We start from the raw sequence: 15,789 nt of genomic DNA, 5'->3' as shown, positions 1-15,789 counted from the left end.
TTCATATAGCGTAGGAGCCTACTGATTTGATGGGGGGGGGGGGGGGGACGTACGAATTTCCCGAAAAATTAAACCAAAATTTTTGCATATCATATAGGCATTAATCGTTTATTACATCACATGCCAATAAGAAACAAACCTTTTCCGTGTTATTACCCTTCCATATTGGTTAGAATTATTGGGAAAGATAATGATCATGATAATATTGTTTATCCATTGAAAAACACATTGCAAATTATTTTTCTTTCAGTAGATGCCCGAAAAATTTGCAGCATATTGCCCGAATTTTCACACCAAAAAATTGGTTGGGGGAGTGGATGCAGCCTCCCCCCCCCCCTTCCCGCCTCCTACGCCTATGAACTGTTCCTAGAAGCTTACAATACTCTTGCTCTTATCTATGGAACAAGTTACCTGCAGATCACATTCGAACATGCTCTAAACTTTCTACATTCAAAAGTTTACTTAAGACCCTTTCACTTGTTCTTTTGTGAATTAATTTGCTTTCTTTTTAAAGCGCATTGAGCAGTGACTTTTGCCTACAGATTTGGCGTTATATATGCAGGCGCGTAGCCAGGAATTTCCAAGGGAGGAGCGAAACTGTAGATTCGGCATTGCTAACTATCTAAGCGTAGCGCCACCATAATTGGCGCGAAGTGTACAAGAAAATTTTGGCTGAAAATGCCTCCCAGATCGCTGGAAATGGCACTTCCCAGGCCTTGTAAGTTGCATCTCAGCATTTCTCTTTTGAAAATACTAGCGATATCATAAAAACATTAAAAAACAAAACAAATATGCTCAAGGGGGGGGGCTGCCCCCTTCGCCCCCCCCACCTTGGCTACGTGCCTGTATATATGTCTCATTTGTTATTATTATATTATTGTTTTACAAAAAAAAATAGATAAAATCGATAGGTACCGTTTTGAACGTCATTTTTTTTCTACGTTAGTGTCCACACTTTTCCTTTTAGCGTAACATACTGTTGTGATACACCCATGATGTGTCTCTATATGCATGCTCTCATAACTTGAATTATGGACCTTTGATATAAAACAAAAGATTTCGGATCTCGTTGTTATTGTCTTCTACTATTGCCTACGATAGGAATATATGTAATCGTGTTCTGTCATAGCGTATTAACCACAGTGACCAGTAGTGCACAATGCTAAGGCACACTAAGGGCTGTTTTTACTGCCCTAATGTCCGATGTTAGTGGCTGCTCTTAGTAGCTGCTACCTTCAAATTGGTAAATTAACGTAACTTACCATTACACCCAAGTCGTCAGGAGTGTACTAAAGGAATAGGATAAGTCCAGGATCTGAGAATTTGCTCCGGAGTAAATTACAAAGTGAACGAAGCTCGCTTAGGGTAATTTTATTTGCTTTTCTATAGATGCGTTGTTTCTCTAATCAACTTTAATAACAGTTTCCTGGGTTTCAGTATCACTGTAGGCTAGTACACTACTACTAGTAGGCCTACTACTACTACTACTACTTAGTACTAATACTAGGCGGTAGCTATTGTAATATCCCCTAGCCTATCGACAATTAACGTTCTAAAGAGCGAGTTAGTACAGGAGCATGACCTACAGGAACAAAGAATATGATTAAGATACATTTTGCAATGCTAATTCCAAAACTAGTGACATAACTTCGTCATTCATATTTTGTTGATCTAGGCCTAGACTTTCCGTTAGAAACTGTCAAACTCAAAGGCACTAGGCCTGTTTAGTGTTATTGTTACTCTGTTATGTTATGCCTAACACTAACAGAACAGTTCAGTATGTCACAGCGCTGAAATTACAGGCCTCTAGCGCTCTGTTGGAATAGGATATATTGTGTTTATTAGGAATGGTATATAATAATGGCAGATCACTGAATCGGTAATTAAAAGACAAAACCTTTGTGTAAATTAATCAAAACATAATTTAATTAAACTCTCAAAATTAGGAAACAGTACAACCTTAGATAACCATCAACCGATGGTAAACAATCGTACATAAGCCTACTGTATGTTCTTAAATGCAAGTCCCCCAAATATGTTCTTGCCAGTGCAAGTTCTAAATAATGATCCCTATTTAAAGAAAAAATAAAGATTTAAACATAGTCCCAGAATATTGTCCTAATATAAACCAACGCGCATTCATCTAACGAACAGAGCAATCAATACAAACAAGGTAACTTAAACCCACAGTAGACTAAGCCTAACATTAAGGTCATGTGAATGAAGTTTTAGATTTGCGATCAGATATTTTTCAGATCATGGTATGAGGCTTTTTGTCATTTTTCATGATTGTATGTGTTTTAGATCCTCCTGCAAGCAGGAGCTCGTGAAGAAGCCTACTTGGCTTATCAAAGCCGCAAGCTGACCGAAGTCAGTCTCTTACATTGATATTTAACGTCCATGATTATGAATTGTCAATTGTCAACAACTCTGTAACTGGACGACATACATTAATCTTGGAGTGGCTCGAACCGGGGACCCTATGATTGGAAGGAAGCGGCATTAACCACTGAGCTATCACTCCTACTGTACTGAGATAACACCTACTGGAACTGGCGTTAACCACTGAGCTAACACTCCTACTGAGCTAACTCCTACTGAGTTACTCCACTGAGCTAACACTCCTATTCATTATTTATTGCCAGTGAGGTTCTTCCCAGATATTTTGTAATCTGCAGGTACATGATAGTAAACTGTTAGTGAAGATCGAAGCTTGTTGGCGGTACACTGCATGCACGTTCTATGTAATAAAAGTGGAATTATACCCTTTTACAGCTGCTTGATGATTTTAAACTTTAAATTTTCTGTTCGAGAGCCTTGCTATGTAAATAACTATTTTTTTACAATATATAATGAAAAATTTTGGCGGAAAGTTTTGGAGCATCCAGGTGGTTGACGCCAATCTAAAACTTTCATTCTTATGGCCTAATGTAAGTTATTATGTACTGTAGCTTCAAAAGGCTCAACTGTTACATTCCCTCCATTCTGAAATGAAGACCTCTACTAAAGTTTTATTAAGCTCCCTCTAACTATAGCTATAGAAAAGTAGTGATCTCTTTTTCAAGTGGAGTTGTGGAGCCATAGTCAAGTAGTAAAGTGCTTCCATAATGCTTCCCTCTCCAGTAAAAACAAATATATTCTTTCTCTGATAATTAAAGATTTCCAACTGGGACTTTGACCATATATACAGTACCATCCTAGTGACCTAGATGGACCATTACCATCTTAATGCCACTCAAAGATATGCTTACTTGTGGCTGACTTGAAATTCAACACACTTTTGATTTTCATCTTAAATCACTTAATATGTTGTTAGCAGTGTTTACAAAGTGCCTCTAAACTATGACAAGCGGTATTTTATCATTTTACAAATGATTGCCACAATTAGCTCAAAATATATTTTTTTTTGACTTCAAGAGACTTTCAATGGCATTTTTCCTAGCCAAAACAGTATTTAATTCCCTGGGACTGCGACAGGCACATTATCTGTGCCCAGGACGAGTATCCACTGCTGTTGTCAGAAGTTCTACAGAAAAATAGCTACTTGAACTGTACTTCTAGTTTTGGTACAGTAGAACATTTTGTGACTGTGGTAGTCTACCTTCATTTAGTGAATTATTACAGTTTAATCTATCCGTTGGGGAGAGGGGGAGGGGGCCTGGAGGAGTGTGGGACGAAGTCAGATGTTTAGGGATGGTGATAGTGCTAACTGTGGTGGCTCGATGCCCACATGGAAATCTTGGAGTGAAATTCTTGGGGGAGGGGAGGCACACCCTACCCCCTTTGGTGATGTCACGTGCCCCGGTTTAAAACTAAAATAGAGTTACTGAAATTTATGTCACAGTGAATGTTTTTAGTAAGCTTCACTATTTCATGGCTGAATTTAATTATTTTTTTTTCACTAGGTTTTGTCAAAAAATTGTTGGTCTTTTAGGACATGCCCTGTACAAAACAATTGTACCTCAACATTGCCTAACAACCAGAGGGCAAAGGTTAGCATATATATATCACATGTGGCCTGCATGTATTAGTGATAGGGCCCTAATCAGTTGTGCATGCATATATATAAATCATAGCTTACACCACCATCCTTTTACAGATTACCGTTAGCACTGTTGGATCTATGTTTTCTGAAAGTGTTTGTTACAGAACTTGTTGTTGGGCGTTGTTAAGATTAATTCCCATTTCCTATCATAACAGCCTCCTCAAATTACACAATTACACATTAATTTTGGAAAGGATGTAGATAATGTATGTTGTAGATTCAGATTTCAGAATGGCATTGTTTACACTCTTAGCCCTCATTGGGTGGGTTTTATAGACAGCTCTGCTAAATATACTTCTTCTGTGTCTGTTTATGTTGTGAAAATTGTGTGTAAAGGGCAATTTACAGATTTATACATATTTCATAAATGAGTATTTAAACCAGACTGATATTTTTCCAAGCAGTAGCAGGGATGTGCCCATGCTGGGCAAAACTGGTCAGCCCCGCCCAGCGCTAAAAGTTACCGCCCAGCACTGTCTTAAAAATCGTGAATCCCGCCCAGCACTATTTTCATCTAAAATCCCGACATTCCTAACAATATATTCAACATAAATTTTTAAAAAAAAATTAAAAATGTAAATTGTTAGCAAAACTAGTACTTGTGTATGTGCTTAAAAAGCTACACAAGTGCCAGCATTTGGCACCTTCAGAATCGAAAAAATTTCTCAAAGGGGCCCTTCCCCCAGGACAGCGATAAGTATACCTGGCACTCAGGAAATCCTGGGCACGTCATCCCTGCAGTATTGTTAATAATACGGTATTTATCCATACACAGCAGTATATTTAAGTAGCTTTCAAAGTAATCTCTCTTGCGACTCTGTCTGTCATTGCAGAGCAAATTTTTTAGTGGTTGTCTGTCTGTCAAGGAAACCTCATTTCTGTTCGGCCAATCAAAATCAGCTTTGCAACAACATTTGTGACCTACAGCTTAAATTCATAATGAGCTGCTTATTGGTTCTTAGTAAAGCATATTTCCAGCGATATGTGTGCAATGCAGTATAACTGCCATGTTTAATACTTGTGTTGAGTGAGTGGGCCTCTTTCTTCCCTTCATCTACTATACTGCACTAAATATTACAATTTCTCGTCTACCTAACTGTAGTCTACGATTTAGTAACGTGTTAGCTCTAAAAATAGTAACATTGACAACCTGAGTGGGTCACTGCAAGGTCAAAGTTTGTAAACCTGTACGATTTGAGTCAACCACTTACTGTACAGTGGTACTTATACAGTATTCTTGCTCCCAAATAGAAAGGACTCAACTTAGTCAAATTGTGAAATTAAATTATTATCGATAGAAAGAAAATGCTCAGTGACTTGAATCAGGAAATTGCTGGTAATACATTATCGCAGGCTCTGATTTCACCCTATACAACATATGTTTGTGCTATGTGTACAATACAGTATACATGTACCATAGGTGGATATACATATTAACAGTAAGTCCAGGACAATAAACCCTCTTCAAGATGTTAAATATTATTTCAAACTGTGTACAGTTAGCAATCTGTAACTAATATACAGCACTGTGCACTAGGTGATGTGATTTTGTGGTGCATAGGCTTTTAGAGTATATCACCTGTCCTTACTGTAGTACTATATACTATATCCTATATTTACTTTTCAGGTGTAGTATTTATGTGTTTGTATTCTGGACAGGTTATCAATTTGAACAACACTTAATTAGTATCTGTACGTAGCTAGGTGTTCAAGTATAAAACGAGTCATTGTGACTCTATTTAATTTGAACACTATTAAGTTTTGCTATATATATTAGATGAAATTGTTACATTTAATAGTTCAGAACATTGATTTGTACATGGTTACATTGTACCTTAAATTGCTTGAGACACACATATATGTCTAAAAATTCCTTCACTTACTTCAGATAGCATTTTGGACAAATTCAGAAACTATCAAAACAACAATAACTTTACCATGATACAATAGTAGGCCTAGCAGGACTATTGTATTGGTAGTTTCAAGATTTGTGAATGGGAAATGGCTGTAAAATGCTACTACCAGTTTGGAGTGAAGGCCAAGGGATGTACAGTAAGTGTTCCCCCTTCCTGCACCGACCTGCACCTTTTGGACAAACAAATTATATAAATTATGTCTCCAATCTGGATGTCATCAAGATGATGAATATAAACTTTGCTACCCTACAGCAGTAGTGGTTCATCCAGGAGTTTTTTAACAGGAGATCCCTGAACATAATGCTACAGTAAGTCCCAGACCAATGCATGGGGCAAAGGCCAAGGAAAGGAATGTCCTCCTTCCCAGTTCCCACACCTTTACAGAAACAAAACACAACAAATTGTGATGCTCCTGAAATGCAAGGTGATATCCGTTAATATGCTCCATGTTTGCTTTTTGAACATTTGAGGAAGCCTTTGGAATATGACGTTCCATTACTATGCAGTATATATTTATTTATAATTTTTTTCAGCAATCTTTGAAAACAATCGTGCATAATTGCACATGGCTTTAACTGAGTTAAGCCTAAGATCACCTTTTTTTATTTTTTATAATACAGTATGAAATTACTCCACATCCTGTGATTTCAGTCTTTGTACCTTTCGAAGTGCTGAGGTGTGATAGGAAGTGGCAGATACTGTAGCTGGATTGGATGATGTCACTTCCCCTTCATATCTATGTTACACTGTATATATACTGTAGCTGTACATGCCAACACATATAAAACTAACTCAGCTAAATGGTGTACCTGTCATAGAGGACCGAACCAGTTTGGAACCTATTTAGTATAACTGTACCTGTTTACAAATTATTAAATCATCTTTCTCACTACCAGTATGAAAAGTTTATAAACCTAGAAAGTGAAAAATCTGTAATTTGAATGGATATACCTACAGCATAGTATATTATATATCAACTGATTCGTTCACACTCATGGTGGAGGTTTATTCTAAGGACAGTGAAGAAAGAAAGTTTGCTTGCGGAGTATATAATTGTTTTATATCTTTAATAAAATAAAAGAGGTGAGTTTGATATATTTAGGCTAACTGTTGCAATGTTGGTACGTAAGTACTTACTATGTAAGAGAGTATGGTGGAGGTTTATTCTAAGGACAGTGAAGAAAGAAAGTTTGCTTGCAGAGTAATTGTTTTATATCTTTAATAAAATAAAAGAGGTGAGTTTGATATATTTAGGCTAACTGTTCCCATGTTGTAATGTTGGTACGTAAGTACTTACTATGTAAGAGAGTAGACCTACTGTACAGTATACTACAGCCTGTAAGATTGTATAGTGTGTGATTACTGTGCTGCAAATACACAGTAATTATATTGTACTGAAGAATGATTTTCTTGGCTATTGTACCTATAGGACTGTCAAAGTAAGTGCATATATACTTAGTCTTGCTTCAGTTTTGTGTGTACACACAAGCTACCTTGTACTGAGGAAAGTCTCAAAATGTTGAACATTTATTTATATGATTGATATTAATTTTTAACAAATATTTGACTAGATGCACAGTACAGTTACATGTCCTGTTTTATGAACACCACTGTTGAAATCGCAACAGGGTTTCAAATTGAATGCGAAAAGTACCTGGTACCTAATACACTGGTCGCTCAAGTAACCTGCATGTTGCACAAGTTCTATTTTGTACTCTGCTATTAGTTTGTTGCGATGACAATACCCCAGGCGGAGCGTTGTTGTCGACGCTGAAAAAGTTTGTAATTTCCACAAAAGATCCACAATAATTGTGTAGTCAACTTGGTAACGCAGCAGTGTATAGCTTACTACCGTATTCCTAATGTACCTGTAGTTACGTCTGTCAAGAGATTACTTTGGTACAAGTATTTTACATACCTGTATTTTACTGAGCAGATTCTTTCTGTTTACATTGGACATGGAAATATACAGTTTGATTGAAATACAGTATATATAATGTGCTGAGCCTGTATATCTTTATATTTTTGCTCTTGACAACGTTGCAGCCAAATTTAACGACATGCACAGTACAGTACGCATACAGTAGGTGGAAGAGGTCTATAATTCACTGGATATCGGCAGACACCCAATTTGGAGATCTTCCTAATTTCTTAGACTATAACTGGAACAGCATAGCCAAAAGGCTTTATTGATTAACTTCTTTAAGTCTAAGCTTAAAGCAGTACAGGTCAATAACTTAAAGCAGTGCGTTATAATGTACAGTAATGTGTCTGAGTAACAGAATTATAAATATTCATCTGGATAATTAGTTAATGAAATCCTGCCGTACTTAACGAAAAAGATGTTGGGAAGAAATTTATGGGAACTTTAGAAGAATTCGGGCATCGATTGTCATAGTTATAAATGTGAGAGATTGCCCAGTGATGTTGGTTTAACATCCTGAAATTGACGATCACATGCAGATAGCTACTTTAGGTATGACAGGTCTTTTGAACAGATTTTAGAGGATGGCAAAATTTAGGCAAAAAAATAGCATAATTTTGATGTGTTGTTGATTGTTATGAAATATTACTGTACAAATCAGCCAAGATTGTACTGCATTCAGTTCTGTACCACTTTTAATATTTGAGAATTACGCATTATTAAAACATGTATGGCTGATCCATTAAAATGACTGAACTACTAAGTCTAACATAGATCATTAGGTTAATAGTGGACTCTGATGCAACACAGAACAAAACAGGGAAACATAAGACTTTGATAATCTCAAGTATATAACATAAATGTACAATGCATTTACAAATTGGACAAAAATGGTGTTGAATGTCTTCCAAGGGGGTACCCTATCGTTTAAATAGTTTTAAAAAGACCATGGTTTGCTTTGAGTTGTAAAAATTTATAAAGCAATGGATTAAACTAGATTAACATTAATTAGCAACATTGCATTAACTGATTAAGTGATATGCCTGTGCTGAGGAGCCAATGTCATTGACAGGTTAATCTCAAAAGAGAATTCTAGAAAGTATAGCATATATTTAAAGTTGAATATCTTTAAAATGAGAATGACAGAACTAGAAACATTACTAGCAATCTAGCACCAAACTTTGCTCCCCCCCCACCTAAAATTCTGCCAAAAAGTCATCCTTTTAAAGGAAAGCAATTTTTGCAGTTATTGGTAAACATTGATGTAGTTCAAAACATGTCAGATTAATTACACTATATGCAGTCATCATAATTAAGTATTGAAACTACATATATCTTACTGTAGTGTAAATCACTAAGTACTGTACAACTGAACTTGTTATACATATTTACTGGACATACTCTAGCTGGGATAAGGATCAATGTGCTTTGATCTCACATCCAGCTCTGTATTATATCCTAATCTCTTTTTTTCCCTCTCAAATCTCTGTCTTGCATTACTTTGTCCCTTTAAGTTTACATCTCTTGACTGTACAGTGCCCGGCACTTTATTTTATTGAGTAGAACGTAAACAACCGTAGAGACTCTGTACTCTGAGGGTTTTTTGTTTTAATGGAAAATTGTTTTGAACATTGAAATTTTAAGTGCCGCAAGAGTGGAGTTATTGCTTGAAGCTGTTTTTGAAAATTCAACTACTACACTGTAAACATGGCCTTTTCATTTCAAAAATACCATGTAGAGGGTTGTATATCTTGAAAGTGGCAAGGAGGGCAGACCATGGTTATGCCCGAAAATGACAAAGGAATTCAAGAAGTGTGCAGTGACCCGGATGAGGGTCAAGGGGGGTGCAGTACTAAAATGTTACCAGTTACTGTACCATGGTAAAGACAAGTTAAAATAGAATACTGTGGTTAATACCCAAACTAGGGAGTTTCCCTGCAAAGTCTGTGCACCATAGCCTACTTTTCACATTAAGTTTACTGTTGATTCAAGAAACCACATATATAATTTTCCCCCTGCTCAAGGGTATCATGTTTACCATGTAAATAAGCTTGTATGTTCACCCATATCAGTATACAGTACTGTACATACTCTGACTAGTTAAGAATGCATTCATTTGATGAATGTTGTGTTAGGTTCATAGATAACTATACTAATTTAACTAGATCCTATTAATACAGTGTAATGTATCCACAGCTTTGTTTAAGCATGTTACCTTTCAGTGAGCTTTACTGTACATAATTACAAGTTTACTACACATGACATGGCACAGTTTATATGGCAATAGAGCTAGCATATTTCTATCGGACAAGCACTTGGTGTATGGTACTGTACAGTACTATAGTGTACTGTAATGTACTGTACCGTGGTGTAGTGTAATGCACTGTACTGTAATGTAATGTAGTGTACTGTACTAATTTTAATGTACTGCACTGTATTGTACTGTAATGTACTGTAGTGTACTGTACTGTAGGTAATGTACTGCACTGCCTGTTGTCCCATATGTAATAATTACCAGTGTAGACTAATTGATCATGCAAGCTGTCAGTCAGTTTGGCTTATAGTGTTGACCTACTGTACTGTACTGTAGTGTACTGTACTGTACAGTAATGTATACTGTGCTGTAATGTACTGTACTGTATGATAATGTACTATAATGTACTGTACCATAGTGTAATGTACTATAGTGTAATGTACTATAGGGTGTTGTACTGTAGTGCACTGTATGGTATTAATGTACTGTACTGCCTGCTGTCCCATAGTAATAATTACCAGTTTAGGCTAATGGATGCAAGTTGTCAGTCAGTTTGGCTAGATAGTATAATATTTCTTTCAACAAGACCTGAACCAAAATAGCTCCAAAGTCTGTTTGACATCTTTCTCTGAACCTGGTTGATGACTGTACTGACCTCACAAAGTCTTTTCTGGATTTTGAAAATTAAAAAGAAAATTCATCACAAATAAGTGTCTGTTTCTTGGGGTAAAAGTTAAGTTGAGGACCTGGATGGGTCAGAACATTGCAGTATATTAATTTGGTTTTATATTTCTTGCAGTTAATAAAGTAGGTTAACCTTATTGTGTAGTATGCCTCCCCTCACTGGGCTCACCCCTCCCCCCCTCCATCCCCATCCCAACCAATTTCAGTGGTTTCTAGTGGTTTGGAAAGTTATGCAATTTTACTTATGAAATAAAACTAGCTGGTTTGCAATGCAAAGGTGATACAGTTTGTTTGTTTGTGATGAAGAATTTTTTGTTTCCATTTTCACTAGGTCAGAGATTTGTGAAGTATGTACTAGGGTGCCAGTTTTGACCTTTGGACAACTTCTGTTGACCTGCAGTTGGTATACATGTATATATGATAAGCTGTAGTAGCTTGTAGCACTGTATAAGTCAAAAATATACCTTCATGTCACCAGTATTAGGCTACTAGCAAATATGCTAGGAAGTTAAATAATGGTCACAGATGCTCAAACGTTGCGCAATCATGATTTTTACTAGCACCAGTTGACAAAACATTTTGCCTCATAAGTGAGACATTCCCTAGTCCAATTGAACACTTCTCTGGAATGTCTTTGAAAGAACTTGCAAGGTCAGAACCTACTAGAAGATAGATTTGAAGCCTTTTAACAGCTTCAGTATGCTGCTAAAATTTGGGGCCAAATTTACACATGACCTTTAGCTACAGAACAGAATATTGATTTGGCCACAAGCTTCCGGTCGCTTGCTATCCTTTTCTCATTTTTTTTCCTCTTTTTTATTTTCTTTCTTTTTCTGTAAATTTCTGGAAAAGAGCAAAGAAATAATTTATAACCCTGAGGTCACTGGTTCAAATTCACCTCATGTATAACCAAACATTTCTCTATCCCATGCATTTTCCAATGTGTGTTTATAATTTGCTAGTCAGTGTTTGCAGAGTTCATTTAAAATTAAAAATTTCAAAGGTTTCTGTCAATACAGTACCTACATTACATGTGATGAATATGATATGTTTAAATACTATAGTACCCTACTGACAAAAATTATGGCAATTTTTGTCAATTAAATTATTAAAAAACAATAGAAAATGTGACTTATAATTACTGTATTTCAAATTTATTTCATATTTAATTTAAATTCCAAATTGAGAGCTGATTATATGTTTAACATGTGAAGCTACTTAATATTCATGCGTTAAATATTTGGCATAATCATGAGATATCGAGAGAGTTCTTTGTAACATCTGGGTGTGAGTCACAGTGACAAGACATCGGTGAGACCGCTGTGAGAGAGCAAAATCTGCTAATAGAGGCAGGCCCCGATCAATTCTGTCTGAGTTTTAGCCAACATCATGTCTGGATGGAGGAGGAGGGATTTGAATTTTGCTCAACTTTGACAGTGAGCTTAATGTTGATTACGATGTACTGTACACTGCATCCATCGCAGTAAGACGTTCCTAGGTTTTCCTTCTACAGTAGCCAGAGTGTATCAATTCGACAATCACGAACGACTCCGGAAAGTCGTGAGTAATATTGGAAAGGAGAAATTTGTATTCCTGTAACAGAGAAATAAACCAACGCAGAGGCTGTCAGGGATGGACAAAATGCTGTATATTTTCCTGTGTACATAAATTGTTGTTCTAGGTTGCATACAGTACATGTGCAGTACCGCTGTGCCTGAGATCTACGGATAATGAAAGGCTTGGAATTTGTTCGTTTCTGACGGACGTTTTTTTCTCCTGAGCTGGAAAGTAATGACAGGCGGAAATTGAGTTCTGACGTTGGATTAAAGACTTTAGTTTGAAATCATGCAGGCGTGGCTAGACTGTAGGTAAGATGGTTAAGTTTTATACTTTCATTGAAGGTTGTTCAAGAGGTACTTAGAGCCATACCTTTTATTCAGCATACTGTACCTATTCCTTAGTGCCCCTTACCCCCTGCTGTTAAAGATCCATAGGGTATGGGTGATCACTGATGATGTCACCTTTTCTGAGTCAACTCGTACATGTTATAGGTATGATATAAAACTAAAACAGATAAATATTTCAGCTTTCTGTTGTAGCAAAGACATTCGGTAAATTCTTTACAGCAACGCACCCTCAAAGGTCAGATGGTAGTCAGCAAGAGATTTAGCCAACTAAAATAGAAAAGTTAGTCGAATTGGAAAGTTACAGTGAGTCGACTCAGAGTCTTAGACTGGTCTTTAAGACCCAGCTGAGGTTTAAGTGTATACCATAAAGACCTGGCTGAACTTGGCAACCTCCAAGAGTGATTTTCAGCAACTTAACCTCAAAGGTCAGATGGTAGTCAGCAAGAGATTTAGCCGACTAAGATTGTAAAGTTAGTCGAATTGGATGTTACAGTTAGTCGACTCAGAGTCTTATACTGTACTTAAGACTCAGCTGAGGTTTTAGTAGATAACATGAAGAGTGTTAGAGTATGCTTAAGACCCAGCGTAGGTTTCAGTATATAACATGTAGAGTCTTAGACTTTGCTTAAGACCCAGCATAGGTTTCAGTATATAACATGAATAGTGTTAGACCCAGCATAGGTTTCAGTATATAACATGAATAGTCTTAGACCCAGCATAGGTTTCAGTATATAACATGAAGAGTCTTAGACCCAGCATAGGTTTCAGTATATAACATGAAGAGTGTTAGACCCAGCATAGGTTTCAGTATATAACATGAAGAGTGTTAGACTGTGCTTAAGACCCAGCATACAGTAGGTTTCAGTATATAACATGAAGAGTCTTAGACCCAGCATAGGTTTTAGTATATAACATGAAGAGTGTTAGACCCAGCATAGGTTTCAGTATATAACATGAGTCTTAGACTGTGCTTAAGACCCAGCGTAGGTTTCAGTATATAACATGAAGAGTGTTAGACTATGCTTAAGACCCAGCTGAGGTTTTAGTGTATAACGTGAATAGTCTTAGACTATGCTTAAGATCCAGCTGAGGTTTTAGTGTATAACGTGAATAGTCTTAGACTATGCTTAAGACCCAGCATAGGTTTCAGTTTATAATATGAAGACCTGACTGAGCTAGGCAACCTCCAAGAGTAATTAGTCGACACAAATTGGTTTAATAGTTGTCAAGAAATTCAGTACATCTGACATTTCCTTAGATACTTTATGGTATGCCTTCCAAGGTCAAGATTGTACTGTAAGCAATAGTGACAATCTGACAAACTGTTCGGACGCATACTTTATTATAATGATAATAGTAATATTTATGTAATAATATGAGATTATACGAGCCCATTTGCGAAGTTTTAATCGTTAAATTCAAACGTCTGGTGTAGAGTTAATGTGCTATGTTTTCTGATCTCTTTTCCCGTCGTCAAGTACATGTAATAACAGCAGTGCCAGGAAGTAGATCACATGAATGTAATTAACACTTTCAGGAATGCGGGGTTTCCGTTACTCTACGATCATAAAGTGAGATAATTGTGTCCAATATCTAGAAGTGAAAGTTGACTTAAAGAGTTGGAAATACTGCACAAATATTACTACAGAAGATTGTAAAATTGTAATTAAGCTGAGGAAAGAAAGATATACTGTTGTGTTTAGCTCATCAAAAATACCTACATTTTGTAAAAATGGAATGGGCGAAAATAGCAATTTATATTTTAACTTCTGGCCTATTTATAGTACAGTACATGCTGGAATAACAGGAAGAACAGTTTCATTAGCATGCAAATTCAAATAATTGAATTGTTATGTACACGTCCCCCCCCCCTGCCCTGTCCCTGAAATGATTTGCCATCAATTGATGTAAGGCTTCCCCCTTGACCCCCCACTCCCTAAAATGATTTCTCATCAATTGATGTAATTCAGTTATAAATTTAAGCCTTAGAGAAAGGCTCAGAGATAAAGCTTGTACAATACAATATATAAATACTACACTGCTGCTGTGTTCAGTGCATAAAAGTGCATGCATGCCTCTGTTATGGTTCAGTACACCTCACAGGTAATATAGTTCATACTATTAAATTACAGATGATTAATCACTTAACTTCTTTAACCGACAATGCTTAGTACTATATCAAAGGTTGGCTACTCTACTGTATATGTGGATAGTTGTAGCTACAATCCTCGACAAAAATGATGGGACAGTATGAGCAACAACGAGCGATATTGGCTTAAGCGCACCCCCTTCCCCCCGTTCAATGTTGTAGCCAAAAGCGCTCAGAAACTGCAACATTGATACGGGGAGTGGGGTGTCCTATCTATTTTTGTCGAAGATTGTAGGTGTTATTTCATATTGTACAGTAGTATAGTACAGTTCTTAACATATCATTACCTATATAGATGTATAAAACACATGTGCTGGTTAGTGGTGATTACACTCTAAAAAGATATGATTGCATTCTGGATCCATACATTGATGTTGAGCACAATCCTTCCTTGAAAGTAGCACATGTGGGCGATGGAATATCAATCCAAATCGAATCGTTATAAAGGAATAAGGATGTACTTATTAACATTTGATCATTGACAGGAAAAACAATCATACTTTGCTTTGATCGATTGCAACCTTATTTTAAGTAATGCTTGATATTTTTGGCAAAAAATGCTATAAACTGGATATTAAAAAAACACTCAAAATGCTGCTAAAATTAACAGTAAACAACTTTCATATTGTTGGAAGTGGCATAGACATACATGTACAGTATACTGCATGGATATCATAAGACTGGTGAAAGTCAAAAGTTTACACAGTGTTATCAAAGTACTGTTTATGAACCCTAGTGAACCTTAATTAATTGTTTTTTTCTTTTTCATAATTTTCTTCATCCCATTGGTGGAAGTTTATGCTAGGCAATCAATTTATTTCTTTCTCTCTTTCCCCCCCTATCAAGTTTATCCTCAGTGGACGTTCAGTCCACCAATTTGTTTTGTCGTCGTGCTTCTTTCTGTTATGGT

General features: G+C 36.4%; 1 protein-coding gene across 4 annotated transcripts in view; it reads left to right on the top strand.

Annotated features, from left to right (window-relative positions):
- Positions 1–1,205: 1,205 nt before the first annotated feature.
- The window catches only part of LOC139984223 (ras-related protein O-RAL-like), a 32,543-nt gene continuing 17,959 nt past the window's right edge, over positions 1,206–15,789 (top strand). Inside the window, exon 1 of one of the 4 annotated variants that reach the window (XM_071998039.1) lies at positions 1,206–1,365. Coding sequence is in view for 1 of the 4 variants with exons in the window: in XM_071998038.1 (XP_071854139.1) it covers positions 12,669–12,691 (23 nt within the window). In the remaining 3 variants the exon portion in view is untranslated. Of the gene's footprint in view, positions 1,366–6,748; positions 7,045–7,080; positions 7,197–12,178; positions 12,692–15,789 lie in introns of those variants that run through there. The other 3 variants (XM_071998040.1, XM_071998041.1, XM_071998038.1) reach the window with 3 other exon arrangements.

The sequence above is a fragment of the Apostichopus japonicus genome, chromosome 17 (genome assembly GCF_037975245.1).
Source record: "Apostichopus japonicus isolate 1M-3 chromosome 17, ASM3797524v1, whole genome shotgun sequence".
In the NCBI taxonomy this organism is placed as follows: Eukaryota; Metazoa; Echinodermata; class Holothuroidea; order Aspidochirotida; family Stichopodidae; genus Apostichopus; species Apostichopus japonicus.
The sequence above is the reverse complement of the archived record's forward strand: the minus strand, read 5'-3'. Positions and strand labels throughout refer to the sequence as shown.